Source organism: Danio aesculapii, chromosome 5 (genome assembly GCF_903798145.1).
Source record: "Danio aesculapii chromosome 5, fDanAes4.1, whole genome shotgun sequence".
Lineage (NCBI taxonomy): Eukaryota > Metazoa > Chordata > Actinopteri > Cypriniformes > Danionidae > Danio > Danio aesculapii.
In genome coordinates, this window is record NC_079439.1 from 58,253,814 (window position 1) to 58,273,739 (window position 19,926).

A 19,926-nucleotide genomic window follows, 5' to 3' on the forward strand; every position below is an offset into this window, starting at 1 on the left:
TACGCTGCCTAGAGCTTAAAGCATGTCTTATAAAGCGGATCGTGTGTTTTAATAAATAATATTTCTAGTTTTTTTTTTAATTATAAACTCAAATCACCAACTTCCAGCAAATGCCAAATGCGTATTTCAGACAATTGGTCTAGATCTCTGCCTCTACGTATAATGCATGACATAATAAGTATTCGTAGCGACAGAATTTAAGTATATACGGTATAATATTATACAAAAACATCAAGCCAACTAGTTTATTTGTTTGCTGTCGTCTTCTGAGACAAACATGAAGTGCGGTCTATAAGGATTTTGAATCTACGTCGCAGCTAGTTGCATTCCGCCATGTTTGTGGAGAAGCGCAGGACAGCACAATGTAAACCGATGCAAATCTTCACAGAAATAGCAGACCATTTCATAGTAATACCTTTTGAAAAACATCTTATAAACACTCATCATGTAGATACCTTTATAAATGCTCTTTGTGTGTCTGAAAATATCCATTCCATAATATTATGTCTCCAGCGCTAAAGTGGAACTAGAGAAGCGAGTACAGATGCAGAGAAAGCAGATCAAATAAATGAACAAGATCATCGGTAAGTGACAGAATATCACTGAGCTGCAACAAGAAAAAATTTCCATTTATGATTTTCTTCTTTATTTGTAGTGCGAGCGCTTACAGTTTATTGCTGATGAGTGCAAATATGATACTATAAATAAATAGATTTCAAAGGGAATCAGCCCCCTGTGTCTTAAATACTCAGAATGCATTAGGTTAGGGTTACAAATTCCCAATTCTATATACCCAGAAGGTCCGCTACAATTGTATCTTATGTAGGGATCGGTATTGTTAAGATTTTAATAGTATTACTTTTTTTATCGATACCACTTATCGTTTTGGTACTTTAACAGTACTCTGATTGGTACTTTTTGTAGTGTTTTTTCTATGAAAAAACAAACAAACAAACAAACAAATTAAGGCTATTTATTATACTTGATGTGCTCACCGTAGTACTAGAACAATATAAACATTTGTGACGTGAGATTGCCAACAGAGCAGACGAATATCAAATATCGCAAATGAGAAAAGTTGTTCAGTTAAATTATGCTACTGTATGTAATGTTTATTTAACAATGAATCTCGAGTACCGATAGCAGAACCGTTAACGTCAGAGCTTATCAATACTTCTGTCTTTTATAATTTAGCACCGGTACAGATAAAGTAGAGTTTCAGTACCCATGCCTAATCTTATGTCATGCATCATACGTTGAATCAGAGATCAGCTAAGAAGTTGTCTAGAACGAGCATCCGGCAAGTCAGTGTTTTTGGTTTATTATTTAATGCTTTTAAATATCTTCTGCAATGGACCACTGTGTTTTTGTAACAAAGATATGCGTTAACTCCCTGATAGGACATTTTATGACGGATAACAGGCATTTGGAAGCCTAAAATAATGACTCCTAAACACCACCATCCATTCACTGTATGTTCAAACTACTTATTTAAAATTATCTGAAAAAAAACACAGTTCTTTAGATTTTTTTTAGGGACAACTTAATTGGTTTATGTTCAATCTACTTAAAATAGTAAAAAAGTTAACCTAAGTTAACCTAATCGATGTGCGTTTAGACGAGATGAAGGGATTGTGTGGAACCCAGCAGTTTTTATAGTGTTATAGATCATAGAAGATCTCGGATAAAATTCAAAATTGCTCCGACTGTGTTCATCTGACAGGAGTCGTATACACTGAGGATAACGGAAAATGATGGGGTAAATTTAATTTAGACTCCACAGTTTCCTAAAACGTCTCATTCAAAAACACATCCCGCAAATCTGTCACTCAGTGTGTGGAACATTTATTCTGACTGTAGTACTATTGCCATCGCCACTCGCCATGTCATGGAGTAGCTGTGTGTTTCATTATGAAAGCAATACTACTTTGTTTGTAAAATAAAACCCTACCTATCTGTTATATTCTCGCCAAATCACGCAGACAAAGTTGATCGATCATCTTGATAATCTGTATTATCTGGGTCAGATACATTCTCCAATTGATAAGGTAGTAAAGACGTAAAATTTCCAACACATGCTTGAGGTTTTCAGCCAATTACATTGCACTGGATGGCTGGCCAATCAGAGCACACAGCATATTTCACAACAATGAACTTTGTAAAAATCACTAAGCGACAAAAATGTACTGTGTAATAAGGTGTTTTTTGAACCTTACAGTGGAGGTGAAGCAGTCAGTCAAGTTGACATTATTTTGTAAATGGCTTTCCACTTTATTGAAAACATATGTGGCGTTCACTCCTGCCCTTAATTATTACTTTCAACTGATCTTGTTTATCTTTTTTTCCCTTTTCAGTTTTCTATTGGTTGATTTGTTGGCATCAGGCCTTTAAAACAGACGGAAACGGACTTCTCGCGATCCCTCATTCCTCCACGCCACCACAGTTTTTGACAGCTTTATTGTTGTGTTCTCCTTTATGCTTTCCTTTTGATATTTGTTTGGAGTGGGGAGCTCCAAACTCCCCTCTTGGTTGTTATTTATTATGTTGTTGGCACCCCATCTCTTGTCATTTTGGATTGTTTTGCTGGTTATGTTATGTTAATATATAATTTAGCTGGAGCACTTTGGTCGTTGTTTATTTATGTTACGTTGTCTTTGGTTTACGAGTCGTATTTAAATGAGGGACCGTAACATAAACAAACACGATTAATGTAACCATTTTCACGCATTGGGTTAAAGCAGGCTTTTAAATTAGGCTTTTTTTATTATCCACAATGTGGGAAAAAGGAATTTATTTTTATTCCTTTTGTGTCTTTATTTTTTATTAGAAAAATGTTTAGATCAACAACAGATTAATCAATCTTTTTCTTTTGTATGATACCACATATTGACCAGGCATACTACTTCTTTTTTACTGTGCTGCATACTTTTAGAAGGAACTGCTGACAAAAGGGAAATAGCAGAATAAGAATAAATATAGTGTGGGGGCCCTTGTTCCAGACTGCTGTCTAATAAGAAGTCTAGACATGTCACAAGGAGCATGATGCTTGTAGAAGTTGTGAAATATATTAAAGATGCACTTCATTGTTCAGTTCTGGTGTGCAGAGAAGAATTGCAGAAAAGAGGAAGTATGTTTGGGGGCAACACTCAAAGGACTGCAGAATGACTGATAAGTGACGTTACACCAAAACTCCACCTGTTAATATCAGTTGTGTATATATGATGGAGTCAGGGAATTGTATGTTAGTTGCGAACCTCTTGAATGTAATTCTTATATTGCATTGGGGTAACGTAACCCAGAGCTCTGTCATCGAATTATTCATTTGTATCTAATAAATTACTAATATTTATGGCATTGAAGAAAACCCTCTCCAGACCTTTTTTTATTGACCACGCATGGAATTGGCTTGATATTCCAACAACAACTTAACACATTGAGTTAAATTAGGATTTCCAGTCTCCATGTTCAGTCTATTATTTCCACTGTATCTGTTCACCTCAGGGAACGGAACCGACCCTGTCAAAAACATCGATATTCCAAGATGGCAGCGCCCTAGCTCTAAAAGCTATAGTAAAACATGCCCTTCAAAATGGTTACATTAATCGAGTTTGTTCTATATTTTTTAATTAAAGTGGAGATCAATTGACAAAATAACGTAAACTTGACTGGCTGCTTCACTTCCTCTTTAAACAACACAAACACATCGTATACAACCCAAATAATGTTTCTTTTAGCAACACCTTATGAGTCCTTTAAGAATGCACTTGAATCATATAGTAAATACATTATTACATCAGCTGGCAGAGTCAGACCTGTATTCCTGGCGGGATGTTGTAAATGATTTGTATCGTGCCGCAGTCTGGGTGTCCAGGCAAAGACTGAGGAATACTGTAGATCTCCATCTTGCCCTTTGGTTGAGTGCCCGTCTTCTCGCCGTAGATCGTCTTACATGAGGGACACTGCAGGCTCCCATCCTATAGTGTGACAACATGTGACGAATTGGAGAAAATGAGAACAATTCAAGGCTGTATAAGAAATAGACCATGTGGAAATATTAGGGATGCACCAAAGTTCCTGTTTAAGCACGGTTTTTCTCTCTTTTGTTTATTGTTCAGAATTATTATCTAATTATTCTTTTGTGGATCAGTTCAAAAGTCAAAGCATTCTGTGGCTGGGTAATAATATGGATTTTATATTTGAAATATATTAATAAATATACTGTATAATAGATTTTAATACAGATTTAGAAATATATATATATTGATAGGAGGGTAGGAAAGATTATCATGTTTGGACCTAAATATTTTGATTGGATGAACATTTCCACACATTTTGCCTCTGTTAAAGAAAATTCAGGAAGACATGCATTTTTAAATGTTTGAGGACAGTAAAATAAAAATAAAATTTACTAGTATTTAAGAAGAATGGATACAGTAAATTGATTAAAAGTGATACTGAATGTTACAAGACAGAATATAATGTTACAAGAGAAAAAAAACAATGAAATGTCATCCTTAAAAATATTAAGCAGCACTTGTTTCCAAGCAAATCAGAATATTAGAATAAAGAAGGATTTGACACTTGAATAACGGCTGAAAATTGAAATTTCATAACAGAAACTACATTTACATTTAAATAAAGAATAATCACTTTTAATGATAACTCACAATATTCCTGTTTTACTGTATTTTTAATCAAATAATTGAGCATAAGAGACTGTTTTCAAAACAATTCATGCTCCAAAACTTAACCAATACTCTTAAAAGAATAGTTCATACAAAAAAACAAAGATTTTGTCATTGTGTATTTTAAACCCATTTTGCACTATTAACACTATTCTAAACCATTCATGTAACCCAACAGCCAAGTTTTACTCTAATGAGAGTTACAGTAGTTGGCATCCAGTTGCAAATTCACATATAGTCAATCGAAGACTATACAATACACAAAACAAGTCACATGAATAGTTTTGAATGGGGAAAAGCGTAATTTTCAATAAAAGATCAAAGGAAGCCCTGCCTTCTAGTAAAAGAGCCAATCATCAATTGCTATAGACTGATGATTATCCGGGGTGAGGGACTCAGTCCAAGTGTGTTTTTATGACAGTTTCTGCAGTTCTATTGCTATGAATCATGTGGGGTAAACAAATGTGCTGGATTCACAAACATGAGAAATATATCTACATAAAACTTGAAATCTTAAACGAACAAACTACACTTGAAAACAAATGTTCTCTTGTTTTGTAATCTGTATTAAACAAACGCCAGGTACAGTTTGTCCAGTCTGACCTCTGAATTCCCACCTCAGCTATTCAAATGCAAATCACATTACGGCAAACACTTAAATGCCCACAAACTTTTAAATAGGGACGCAACGATTAACCGATTTCACTATTAACCGTGCTTTAATTCGTCACTGTTAATTAATCGTAAAGGCTTCTCAACACAGCGTTTCTCTGCAGCAACTAAACAAAGTTATGCAAACTGTGCACTGGTTTAAAGTTCCAAGCTTGTGCACCGAGGCTAATATGTATGCACACTGGATTAACTATGGCTGAGACTATTAAATAAGAGCTGTTCACATATTATGTCTTTTGCGTGTGCGGGTTCTTTTTTTTGTCCTGTGCGCATATTGGGAGTGACGTGCATGAGGCGTGACACGCTCACTCTTTCCAGGCACACCTAGTTGAAAGAATGGCTCAGCACACCACAGTCATGTGACAAGAACTGACCAGTCAGCTTTATACTTTGTATGGAATATGCACATTTCTACTTCAAAGAGAAAAAATATGGAGCTTAGATTTACATTAGACAAATTCTTTTTTTTATTCTTATTTATTTATTTATTCATTCATTCATTCATTCATTTATTCATTGTTCTGTCATTTCTTTTGAGTGTAAAACTATAACTTATGTTTAAATGCAAAATTTTTTCCCCTAAGTCCAAAGAGAAAAAGATTTGTTTGTTTTTACTATTATTATTATGTGCTGTATTCATTGGTTACTGAGCAGCAATAAATAACAGTTTCAAATATAAGGAGTTTTCATGCGATTTTCTAAATTAGTAGTGTTTTGAAATTTAATGAATGCATAATAATCGTGAAAAAAGATTATTCCTCAGACTATAATCATACAACCGAAATCTATAATCATTACATCCCTTCTTGTAAACCATGTCATTTTGGAAGAAGGTCTGCCATCAGGAATACGTTGAAACTTGATTCAGAAGATCAAACGCGGCATGATTCAGAGGATAATAATGTGTAACACGCAAGTTATAGATTCCTATGGTAGTTCCATTGTTTAACTGACAGGATGATCGCGTCTTCTAGAAACAGCCATAAAGGAGGTTGGTGTCGTGATCTCGTGCTCTTCGAGTGCGCATTTGCATTAGCCAGGGCATGGGCTTCCTGAAATATTCGTTTTTTGTCATGATTCTAACATTTAGAACTGAAAGTTATGAAATGTCACTAGTGCTTCCAAGTATAAAGATTAATCGCAAGCGTGACAAACGTATCTAATAATGATACTGCTAATAATGATAACATTATACAAAAGCAAATTGTTATGAATAAACTGAAAAGCCCCCCGAGATGAAGGCATGAAAGTTTGGTTTTATATTTATGTAGGCTAGAAAATAATCATTTTTGTAATATTTTAATCCTTTAATTCTTTTTCATTTGTAAAGATATTTGCGTATTGCTGTACATCCTGTGTGTTTTAAGCAATGTGTAAGCGAGGCGCACAACTAACGCGCTCTGCACTGGACAATAGACCGGCTTTGATCTGGTCTATTGAACAGCCTACTTAAGTTCATCAAAAGAGCAACGGGCCAGCAATGCGATTCAACACGCCTCCTCTTTTGGACCAGAACGCCTATAGGCGCACATATGAGCGCAAATGCATTTGCTATTTAAAAAGCGTGGCACAAAATGTCAAAATGACTCTTGCGCCGAGCTGAAACTAGCAAACAGCAATTGCGTCGCGCCTTGCACCGGGTGTATGATAGGGCCCTTTGAGTTAATAGCGTACATGGTAAGGACCATCAAAATAAAAACGCAACTAAATCCCTTTAAGGCAAACATTTCACTCGGCAGCCATCTTTGAAATGCCTCTCAGGCAGTATCCTCAGGCATTCTATCTGAATGGGGAAACATCAAATTCTCCAAAATTGCTCACCAAGCTTATGATTCAATTTTTACATTAGAAATCACTTATAACATTAAACAACAACTGTCTCTTCAGTTTAATTTCTAAATTACATTTAGGAATCTCCCTTCCCCAGGAGAATCATCACTCTATCACAATCGATGACTGGCTACTGTACTAGAGGGCGGGGCTTCATTCGCCATATTAAATGTTACACTTTTCCCCATTTAAAACTTTACGAGTGACGTGTCTTGTGTATTCTATAGTCTTTGACGGAACCAATAATTGTATACAACTAAAAAAAATGTCTTTATCTGATTACATATCATTCATGTGATTCAAGAAGCGTTGGTAATGTACTGCATACCTTGGTTCCATTGTTGTACATGGCCAGCATACAGAGCATGTGGAAGGTGTGAGCACATTTGGTGAGCTTGCCCACGGTGCTGGGCTGAAGAGACTGAGAGCACTCAGCTGGGACCTCATAACCAGATGGACAGGACAGCCGCTCCATACAGATAATACAGTCCTGAAAGCACACAGCCAGATGTCAGGCACCGCACAGGAGCAGGGCTAATGTGTCTAAAAGAACTTTAAACATATGGGTGAATGTCATTAAAATACACAAGGGTCAAGAAAAGTCTTTTTTAATGACTGTTAAAAGAAATAATTCACCCCAAAAATGAAAATCACCTCAAAATTTACTCACACTGAAGCCATCTTTGGTGTATTTGACTTTCTTCTATCAGATGAACGCACTCGGAGTAGTTTTAAATTGTATACTTGCTATTCTCATCTCATTTTCGTCTGCTTTTCCGGGGGTGGGTCAGACTTCCCTCTCCCCAGACACTTCCTCCAGCTCCTCTGGGGGGATCCTGAGGCGCTCCCAGGCCAGCCGAGAGACATAGTCCCTCCAGCGTGTCCTGGGTCTTCCCCGAGGCCCCCTCCCGGTGGGACATGCCTGGAACACCTCCCTCGGTAGGCGTCCAGGAGGCATCCGAAACAGATGGCCAAGCCACCAGCTATTCCATGCTGTAAAATGGTGTTGGGTAGTGACATTTTTTTTAAAGATTCAACAAGTGCATTTTCTGATGCGCTAATTCAATTGCACATTCTACACCACTTTTTGGCTGACCTCTTACTCGATGTATAACCTTGCTATTAGATGCATTCTTATTGGGGGTTCTGGAACCACTTACCACACAGTTTGTTCACCACAGAAAATGACTAACAAGGAAACTAGCTGGGGCTTGGCGTTACAGTATAACGTTATACAGCAGTGGTAGGGAACCTATGGCTCACGAGCCGCATGTGGCTCTTTGACCAAAAATAAGAGGCTTTCCACCTGTCTTCCTTCAATAATATTTTACAGTTGCAAAAAATTATAACCATCACTAGAAATCAGTTTCTTATTACAAATATAATTACAGTTCCCTTTTAATTGTCATGTTTTTCCTGGGTAAAATATCTCTAAAGGAGATGTCGACATGGAATTGAAGCAGATTTTGGCAAAAGCCCAAACAATACAAACATAAAAATAAAACAAAAATCTGGAAAATGGGTTATGTGTGATAAGAATGAAATGACAGAAGGAGAAAGCGCTGAACTACTGAAATGTATTTAATACTTTATATAAAGGCTTTTTTGGTGATGACAGCTTAAAGACGCTACTTACATGGAGAATGAAACCACATGTATTGCTCAGGTGTGAGTTTTTCACAGACTTCAGAGTCTCAAAAGTTTGATGGTTCTGTGGCTTTTGTCTGTCAAATCTGAGCTTTTCTTTGTGATTGGCTGGGCCATTCTACAGCTTGATTTGCCTGAAAGCATCTGAGCGTCACCTTGGCTATGTTTTGGATCATTGTCTTGCTGAAATGTCCACCTTGGTTTCATCTGCATCATCCTGATAATGTAGACTGAAGCAGCTGATATTAATCTACAATGACGAATGGCTGAGTGTTGCTGTATAACTACTGAAATTTCAGCTGCTGTCTGGGCTTTCACTGCCAAACTACACCTCCCTTTCATCATGTGTTCAATACTTTTTCCCTGCATCATTTCATTTTATTACACAGATCTTTATTTGTAAACTAATTAGATCTGTTTTCTATGCATATATGAATTTTTTTGGTTGTTACCAACATCCGGGGAACATTTCAAGTCAACAGCACTTTTAGAAATATGTTTTCTGAGAAAAATGGTCACGTGTTCAATACTTTTTGTTACCGCTGTACATACCCCAATGGCTCTTTAAAAATGTATTTGCCAAAAAAATCAGAAATGGCTCTTTGCTAAAAAAAGGTTCCTGACCCCTGTTATACAGTATATTAGGATTGTCACGATACTGGAATTCGGTACCAATCAATACTGGCATTTTAAAAACATCCATTTCCCGTTAACATTCGAGCATGTTCTAAAACAGCGCTGATTTGCCATCGTGTTCACATTCTCAACAGAAATGACAGTGATTGGCCGTGAAGGTCATCAGTTCACCGAATTCATCGATGTTTACTGAGTGTAACCACAGACACAGACACACTGGAGCATTTCAAAGCCCACGGTTCATCAGTGGTTTGCTCATATGTCATATTATAGACAAACCAGCTGATTGACGTGACTTTGAAATTCTCCAGTGTCCCTGTGTATCTGGTTACACTCAGTAAACAGCGGTGAGTTTGGTGAACTGATGACCTTCACGGCCAATCACAGTCCTTTCTGTTGAGCATGTGAACATGATGGCAAATCAGCGCTGTTTTAGAACATGCTTGAATGTTACGTCGAAATGGACGTTTTTAAAATTTTAGTATCAATTGGTACCGAATTCCAGTATCGTGACAACCCTGATATACTGTATAACGTTCTACTGTAACGCCAAGCCTGCTAGTTTTCTTGTTAATCATCTTCTGTGGTAAACAAACTGTGTGGTAAGTGGTTCCAGAACCTCCAAAAGAAAGTATCTAGCAGCATGGATATACGTCGAGTCTGAGGTCAATTCCAGTACTGCGACAACCCTACAGTATATTACTTACACTCTTCTGTTCCACATGTGTCTTACATCAATTATTAAACATCAAGATCAGCCAAGTTGTCTAGAAGGAGAAGGAGCATTTGGCAGCCACTGGAACTCAGTGATTTGAGTTTATCATTTTAAAATAAAAAAAGAAATTGTTATAAAACACACAATTCGCTTCATAAGACATGTGCTAACCCCCTGTGATTGTATAGGTTAGTTTTAGCTTTTGCTAGCTTCAAAAAATATCGACACTACCCAACACTATTATACAGGATGGAAGAGCCAAGATTAAATGTAAAACTACTCCAAATGTGTTCATCTGACAGCAGAAAGTCATACACAAAGATGATTTCTTGACAGTGAGTAAATTATGTGGAAATTTTAATGTTTTTTATTTAAAGTAAAGATTTATTTGCACTGTTACTTAGAAAAAGAGTGCTTATGGTCATGAAAACGACTGTAAAAATGTGCATAATTTAAGCAAACTGCTTTTTTCCTTCATTTTGTGGTGAAATATGACCTGTGAAAATCAAACATGTGTGCTTGAACATGCTACATAAAAGTAACTGTAGTGAGAGCTTCAGTTATACCTCATCGGGGACCACAGGCACTTCCTCCATGTATTTCTTAATGACTTCCTCTGGTTTCTGAGCGGGGGCTATGGACATACATAAGACACATCATGACCTATATGAGCGGCACTTCAAATCAATGGTGGCAAGATAAAGATTACATTTCCTCGAAGATTTCACAAGAGTTTAATCAGAGTTTTGTGGCTTTTGGACTATGCCTGACTGTAAACTACACTTTTATTAACAATTTACGCCAGTTTTTCATCCAATCAAATTGTCTTTAGAATGAGACCGTTCCCTGTAATTCGACATATATAATATCAAGAATAAATTGAACATACAAAAACCAAATGGAGATGAGTTTTATTTCTAAAATTATCAGTAAATTACATATGTTCAAGTTTCAATCAATATGATATCCTATTTAACATCTAGTTATATTCCTTTTAAAATATTAGGTTCTCTCAAAAGTCAGTGTTCTGCTTTTTTATGTAAATATAATAACTATTCACAGTGCTAAACACTTTGTGCATTAAAAGCAAGCTCTATTGTATCATCATTGCATCTAACTACCAGGAAGAAGTAGAAAAAAAACATTATGGAAATGGGATTCTCTGCGGAAAACTTTTTTAATTATATGGCGTCATTTTCCCATTGTGTTTTAAAAGAATAACAACCTACCACCTAATATAATTTGCCGTTCCTGAACCAGTTTGTTGTATCAAATGCATATGTGTGCATTATCATAAACATGTAAACACCTCAAAAGCTGGGGTGTCAAACTCAGTTCCTGAAGGGCCGCAGCCATACACAGTATAGTTCCAACCCTGCTTCAACACACTTGCCTGTAGGTTTCAAACAAGTCTGAAGGACTCAATTAGTACGATCAGGTATGTTTAAGTACAGTTGGAAATAAACTGTGCAGAGCTGCGGCCCTCCAGGCACCAAGTTTGACACCTCTGCCTTAAAGGGACAGTAACACAAAAGAATAAATATTGAAGAATCTTGCTAGCTATTAACTTCAATAGTGTTTACTTTTTCTAATATTGATGTCAATGGCTATGGGTTTCCAACATTTTGCAAAATATCTTCTTTTGTGATCAACAAAAATAAAAAAGGGTATTCAAACAGGTTTGGAATGAGAATGGTAAATAAATGATGACAATTTCAGTTTCAATGAACTATCCCTTTAAATATTATGAACTCCTCCTCTAATAGAACCCTCTAATAGTGGGTTCAGACTACACAATATTTGCATGAATCGCTTGACGTAGGCTGTTGTGGTGATTGTGATTCATAGTGATTTAAACATTTACTCTATGTCATACAACACGGGTTCAATTTTATTTGGTCCTCTATAATAAGTTCAGACACAAAGCAGAGAATGGCATCTGTGCTGTTAGTTGGAGTTTTGAGTGACTTCCTTTCTTTTTTGGGAACTTACTGAAAACGTGGCAATCAATATAAATGGTTTCTAAGTTACTAATTTTGCCTTATCAATGACATCACATTAAGGCTGTACAATATATCAATTCAGCACTGATATTGCAATGTGCAAGTCCACAATAGTCACATCACAGGGATCTGCAGTGTAGTTGGAATTATAGTTGACCAGACAGTTACAGGAATAATTTCATATTTTAACCTGACTGTAAGAATCTGAAGCAGGTTTAAGCCATTTGGGCACAATAAATGAAACGTTTGTAGCTTAAAGATTAATTGTACATTATATTATTATTATTTTTACTCAATTAAACAATAGTGTTATTTTTATTATTATACGGTGAACATTTAATTTCTGCTTCTGAATACTCCGAGAAAATCATAAATTATTGTTTACTTGCATCTTTTCTCTGTTGTATTTAACTTTGTATTATATTTCATGCAGATCCGCTTCCCAACAGAATCATCCCAATCGATCAACAATTATGAATTCTTTACAAACTATTGTAGTCATCTTTTACCCAATCAGAAGTCAGATCTCATTCAGCCCTATTCAAATGGTGCGTCAGCATCAACACTTTCCATTCACTTTAAATGGGTGACATCAAGCGTTGCCGAACAGAATTGTGGATCCGTCATTGCTCGCTGTAGAAGTTGGGAATTTCTCAACTTTACAAGCGCAAACGGAAGCGTCAGCCAATCACATCGCTTTATGCAAATACACCAGCTCAGACAGTAGGCAATTGCGGACTAATTTAATTGTCGGACGCTGCTATGACAATCGCATCAGCCTCAACTTCAGACACGGTCTCCGTCAAGAGTTGACGAGACCGTGTGAATCGGGCGTTAGTTCTTATTTTTGTTAATTATCAATCTGACTACTATTGCCATTTTACTTGCTGCATACATTCATAGACCATTGAAAATACAGACAGTTCACCGAAAACTGAAAATTCTGCCATTATTTACTCACCTTTAACTTTTTCAAAACATGTTTGAGTTTGTTTTATTTTGTTAGAATAAAATATTTTGAAAATATTTTGAAGAAATATATTTTGAAAAAAATGCTGGCAACCATTGACTTTCATTAGTATTTGTTTTTACTATTATGGATCTCAATGCTAAGCTTTAATTTGGATTTCTTCAGAACATCTTTTTTACTCAACAGAATAAAAAAAATTTTGGAACCAATAAATGAATAAAATTTTGAGTGAATGAACCCTGTGGAAATGAAACCGTTTATTTTTGGGTGAACGATCCCTTAAAATGTTAGTTTTTAAGTTATCAGACAACATGGCAACAGTCCAATACGGAAAATATGTTTAGAATCTTTTAGTACGCCGATAGTAAAGAACAAAAAATAAAAAGAAATCACTTGTGAGTGTCAGTCTGAACCTAATATCCATCTTCTGTATTAAGAAGTTAAAGTAAATGGCATTAAAAACAACAACACAGGTTATGTAGGGTTAGAGAAAGAAAAAAATATATAAAACAGACCAGGGAAGGATTGTTATTCCACAAAAGAAATCAGTCAGCGGTGTCCCGCAGGTGAGCAGGCAGGTGTCAAGTAAAATACCATCAATAGTGCATTCATTATGTGATCGGGAGGATGGAAGCAAGACAGCGTGACCATGAGGGCATAAACGTGAAATGGGTGAAAACATGGTAACTGAAGCAAGCGGGAAAAAAACAGCAAAACAAACATTTCGGGATGTCAGAAGAAACCTACAGCACTAAACCCATTGGGGAAACATAAACTGAAAGTAGAATGGAGAGGAAAACAGCAATGAAATAAAAAAGGACAGCAGCTGCAGACCAGCGGAAGGCAGGTTCGGTCGGGCGGTCGAGCTGTTTGGCGGTGCTTAACTACCTGTCCTGGACTGTCTCTTTGCCCTCTTAACGGAGCTGGCTTGGCCTTTGGTGGGCATGCTGGAGTCACGCTGGGAGAAGGGGGCGGTCATGAGGCGAACTCCCAGTCCTGCGGCTGACATCAAAATGGAAGCCATGCCTGGAGAGGCCATTGTGGAGACATGCAGGAGGAGGAGGAGGAGGAGGAGGAGTGAAGGAAAGGAAGAGTAATGAGCCAAGAGTGGAGAGGCCAACCACAAGTGGAGCATGCTCTGATGAGGCCAAGAAAAAGTTGAAGGAGCTACTCAGAGGAAACAGTATCAGTGGCAAAACACTTCCATCTACAGATGCTGACTACAGTACCAGCTGACATTACGTTTTAGTCAATCTGACCACAAGCGGTAGAAACGGCTGTAATCAAGATCTAAAACTGAGCTTGTCCACTTTCAGAGGTAGTCGTTAGAAGATTCAATTGGATTACTTATGTAGTCAAATGCTCATGTGGCTGTTGAATACATTCAAACAGCCACAAAAGATCACCTAATCTCCACCTTCTGACCAACATCAGCTACAATCAAAATTGTAGTTGCCATCCTCATCCTTTATATTTGCTTTCCCACACATTCGTAAGCCAGGTTCATACTATTAAAGGGTTAGTTCACCCGAAAAATGTAAGTTCTGTAAAATTCTTAATTTCCCACTCTCATGTTGTTCCAATCTCCTAAATAGACCTGTCACAATAATCGATATCAATAATATATCGACTTATTGGACATGACGTCAATCATTTTGGTGATGTAATATAAAAAACCCATACATAAAAACGATACTATCAATATTTTAGCTGATTGTGAACCTCTTGATTTCTATTAAAGGTGTCCGTGTTAGTATGGTTAAAAATATTTCCTATAAATGACCGTAGTACTTGTCATTGTGGGTGCCTGACAGCTGAAAATAAGTAAGGTAGCAGATATCACAGCCTCTGTTACTTTTTACCTTGCACTTTTTTGGTTAACATTTATTAATATTTTTTGTTTAGGATATATATGTTGTTATATTACTATTCGATTGCCTAATTATTAAATTGCTAAAATGACTATAATTAACTGAAATATTCTTAAGAATAAATATTTTGTGTTCTTTGGAAGAGCGTACTTGCATTATCTTTCAAGTACACATACATCACCTACAGTTGAAGTCAGAATTATTAGCCTCCCTGAATTATTCATCCACCTGTTTATTTTTCCCCAATTTCTGTTTAACAGAGAGAAGATTTTTTTAACACATTACTAAACATAATAGTTTTAATAACTCATTTCTAATAACTGATTTATTTTATCTTGGTCATGATGACAGTAAATAATATTTGACTAGATATTTTTAAAGATGCTTCTATACAGGTTAAAGTGACATTTAAAGGCTTAACTAGGTTAATTAAGTTAACTAGGCAGGTTAGGATAATTAGGCAAGTTATTGTATAACGATGGTTTGTTCTGTAGACTATCAAAAAAAAATTTTTGCTTAAAGGGTCTAATAATTTTGACCTTAAAATGGCTTTTAAAAAATGAAAAACTGCTTTTATTTTAGCCTAAATAAAACAAATAAGACTTTCCCCAGAGAAAAAAATATTATCAGACATACTGTGAAAAATTCCTTGCTCTGTTAAACATCATTTGGGAAATATTTAAAAAAAAAAAAAAAAAACACTATCAAAACAATCAAAACAGTGACTTCAGTAGTTCAACTGTAATCATACAAAGCTCCAAGAACACTTTTTTTGTGTCGAAAAAAACTGTAAATATGATTGTTCTTCTCTTCTGCATCAGGTCAGGGTGCACGTTTATGATGGACAGTATAATGTATTCTCATTTGAGTCAGAAGCGCAACACGAAGTAGTCGTATTGGCCATAGTAAATGTGCATTCTAATCTGAAGCAGAAGACATACAGTTGAAGTCAGAATTATTAGCCCCACTTTTATTTTTTTCTTCTGGAGAAAGTCTTATTTGTTTTATTTCGGCTAAAATAAAAGCAGTTTTTATTTTTTTAAAACCCATTTGAAGGTTAAAATTATTCTTATTGTTCTACAATAACTTGCCTAATTACCCTAACTTGCCTAGTTAACCTTAACCTAGTTAAGCTTTTAAATGCCACTTTAAGCTGTATTGAAATGTCTTAAAAAATATCTAGTAAAATATTATTTACTGTCAACATGGCAAAGATAAAATAAATCAGTTATCCGAAATGCTTTATTAAACTATTACGTATGTTTAGAAATGTGTTGAAAAAAAATCTTCTTTCCATTAAACAGAAATTGGGAAAGTAAATAAACAGGGGGCTAATAATTCAGAGGGGCTAACAATTCTGACTTCAACTGTGGTAAATAATTTAAATAGAAGTAATTACATTTGTACCACTGAAATCACATGGAATGTTTTAACAATGTTTTTGGTTTCTTATCTGGACCTTGGCGGGCAAGAGAGCTCTCAAATTTCATCTTAAATCCTAATTTGTGCTGCAAAAATTAACAAAGGTCTTATGAGTTTGGAACATCATGAGTAATGAGTAATAAATTACAGAATTGTCATTTTTGAGTGAACGAACCCTTTAAAAGTACTCATGTGTCACTCTAAGCGCTTGCAAGAAAGCAATCTAGACTAAAAAAAAAGTCGGAAGACAGTAATGCATCTCAGCTGACCATTTGTGATCAGATCAACCAACTCAACATTTGTGTCTGCATCACCTGAGCCTGTTGTTAACACCAGGTGTAAACGTTTTAACTGAACGCGTGTGCTGTTGTTCATGCACAAGTCGATGCAGACACACAAATCTCACAAAACATCGCCAGATGATGACAATTATGCCCCATGAAACGTCCGCGAGATGGAGCGGAACACAGACAAGTGAAGTATAGTTTGTGTTTCACTGTGACTGACAAGCATTACGTAATATATATTTACTTGATATATAGTTGAAGTCAGAATTATTAGCCCTCCTGAATTATTAGCCCCCCTGTATATTTTTTTTTTTAACCCAATTTGTTTAACGGAGAGATTTTTTCAACATATTTCTAAACATGATATTTTTAATTACTCGTTCCTAAAAACTGATTTATTTTATCTTTACCATGATGACAGTAAATAATATTTGACTAGATATTTTTTTTAAGGTACTAGTATTCAGCTTAAAGAGACATTTAAAGGCTTAATTAGTCAAGTTAGGGTATTTAGGCAAGTTATTGTATAACGATGGTTTCTTTTGTAGACTATTGAAAAAAAAAAACATTGCTTAAAGGGGCTAATAATATTAACCTTAAAATGGTTTTAAAAAATTAACTGCTTTCATTCTAGTCGAAGTAAAACAAATAAGACTTTCTCCAGAAGAAAAAATATAGGAAATACTGCATGGTTTCCGCTACATTCATTCTTCCATGGCGGGGGGCCACGCCAAGATTCATCCGGCCACGGCTACATTACAGCTTCTCATTCAAAACATTCTATTTTTTTATAGCGGGTGATAATCGCACCAAAACGTATTAAAAGGTAAGTAAATTATAACAGCGCGAACTTTTCTGTAACCGTAGTAGTGCTGTGCGTCATTTGTTTAACCCTTTAAAGTTAAGTGTTGACTGACTGACTGACTGACTGATTGTGACAGGTGCGTGATGCGTGAGGCCAGCAAACACAATGTTTTACTTTATTTCAGGATGAATTAATACCAGAGGCATTCATAAATATTACTAGCAAATCTAATAAATGCTGGAGACATGCTCATAAACGCACTAAATTGCACCTCAGCAGCGTTTATTTGAGAGCGCACAAGAAGATCTCGCACTCTTAAAGCGGCTTATATTTGAGGGGGAGGCAAGAAGTTTTGTGCACAAGCAGAAAAAAATCGGCGCACAAGCAAAGAGATCCGCATGCTTGTAGGCTATTATACAAATGTGATCTCGACTGCTAAAACTGCGCTCACGACATTTGTCATTGAAATAACGCCACAGGTAGTTGGTAGATCTGTGTAAAAAAGGCCCGCCACCACAGCTGGAAAAACCCTAGAGGAAACACTGTACTGTGAAAAATTTTTTAAACATAATTTGGAAAATGTTGAAAAAGATACTAATTTTGACTTCAACTGTATACAATATATATCAAATAAATATGGATTGTGGTATATAGATCAATAAACTGATGCTGATGATACATTTGGCAACATTATTGAGCAATGCTGTAAAGCAGTATTGCATAGTGATTTTGCATGGCTACTTTCCTATTGAGAATGGGCAACAGAACACTATCTGGATCCAGTTGCTTGGTCTCACTTTATTATAAAGTGTCTTTAACTACTATGTACTTATTTTAAAATATAAATATAATGTACTTACTGTGTTCATAATGTATTGCGGATCATTTTTAGTGCTCTTGAGGTAGGATACGGGTAGGGTTAAGGATAGGTTTGGTGTGAGTAGGTTTATGAGTGGGTTAAGGTGTAAGGGACGGCTAAGAGTGTAATTAAAGATGTAGTTAACAGATGTAATTACATTCAGGTATTTAATCAAGCATAAGTACAATGTAAAAACATATATTTGCAGCATAAGTACATTGCAACAAATGATTAATTTCAGTGTAGGTACATATTAGTTAAGGCCACTTAATATAAAGTGGGACCAATTGCCCAAATTAGTTGACCTGTAATGGCTTAACTTCCCAAAGTTGTCAGACAACCTTGCTCTAAATGTTTCCCAGTGTATCATCAGCATAACCATGTCACGACTGTTCGTGGAGGCTGTGGAGGTAATACCGTTGTATGTACAAAACATTGATTTCCATGCGCAGACTCATTGTTTCGCCTTATTAGACCTCAGTGTATCATTAGGATTACTAATTTTGTTTTGTCTGTGTGTGTGTGCTTTTATTATTAACTAAGTGCCGGTAGCTGCGGACCTGACTTTTATAAATCACCAAAACCAAAGGTTCAGCTAAAATCCACTGCAATATTTTACTGGAGAAATAAAAATCATCATCAGGAAGACTTAGACAATTAACAACGACCTGTCAATTTGGGTAAACCATTTCATTAATTAGAATTAATTAAAGATTAATTAGAGTTGTATATAATGTTTCATCTATTTGGAATACACAGGTTTAACAATTTCACAATCTTAACTGAATGCATATTTGTCAGTCAAACATTAAAATGTAATTCCATTTGAGTAATCACTTTCAAAATTAATTCCTTCAACTAGCTTAGAATTGCCATTAATGTGTTCACTGTTAAAACTATTGAATGCATTTCATTAAAATGTGTAGACATGTTAGAAGTATGGTTGGCTGTGGAATTTTCAACATTCAGTTAATAAACTTGTGATTTAAACAAACTGGATTCATTCATTCATTCATTCATTCATATTCCTTCAGCTTAGTCCCTTGTTTATCAGGGGAATGAACAGACAACTATTCTAGCATAGGTTTTACGAAGCTGATGCCCTTCCAACTGCAACCCAGCACAGGGAAACACCATACACTGTCACATTCATACACTACGGCAAATTTTGTTTACCCAATTCACCTATAGCGCATGTCTTTGGACTCTGGGGGAAACCTGAGCACCCAGTAGAAACCCACGCCAACACGGGGAGAACATTCAAACTCCACACAGAAACTCGAACCAGCGACCTTCTTGCTGTGAGGCTACACTGTTAACCATGATTCTGAACTAGATTTATTCATGTTAAATAAAATTATTCATATTCCATTTACACTACATATAACTGACAAATATCCATCTCAATAAGTTTATCGTTCAACTGCGTAGTGCCAATGCATGGAAACTTTACATGCATTTATTTATTTTATTTTGCATCTAAAATTAGATTAATTTAACTTGCTTATAATCACCATAAATGTG

At 35.9% G+C, this 19,926-nt stretch overlaps 1 protein-coding gene across 2 annotated transcripts in view; it reads right to left on the minus strand.

Moving 5' to 3' along the window:
• Window positions 1-19,926, minus strand: part of dtx2 (deltex 2, E3 ubiquitin ligase) — a 51,891-nt gene that overhangs the window by 11,449 nt on the left and 20,516 nt on the right. Inside the window, exons 4-7 of one of the 2 annotated variants that reach the window (XM_056458537.1) lie at window positions 14,047-14,184; window positions 10,752-10,819; window positions 7,516-7,677; window positions 3,813-3,974 (exon numbers count right to left, since the gene is read on the minus strand). In XM_056458537.1, the coding sequence (XP_056314512.1) occupies window positions 3,813-3,974; window positions 7,516-7,677; window positions 10,752-10,819; window positions 14,047-14,184 (530 nt within the window). The remainder of the gene's footprint in view (window positions 1-3,812; window positions 3,975-7,515; window positions 7,678-10,751; window positions 10,820-14,046; window positions 14,185-19,926) is intronic. The other variant, XM_056458538.1, reaches the window with a different exon arrangement.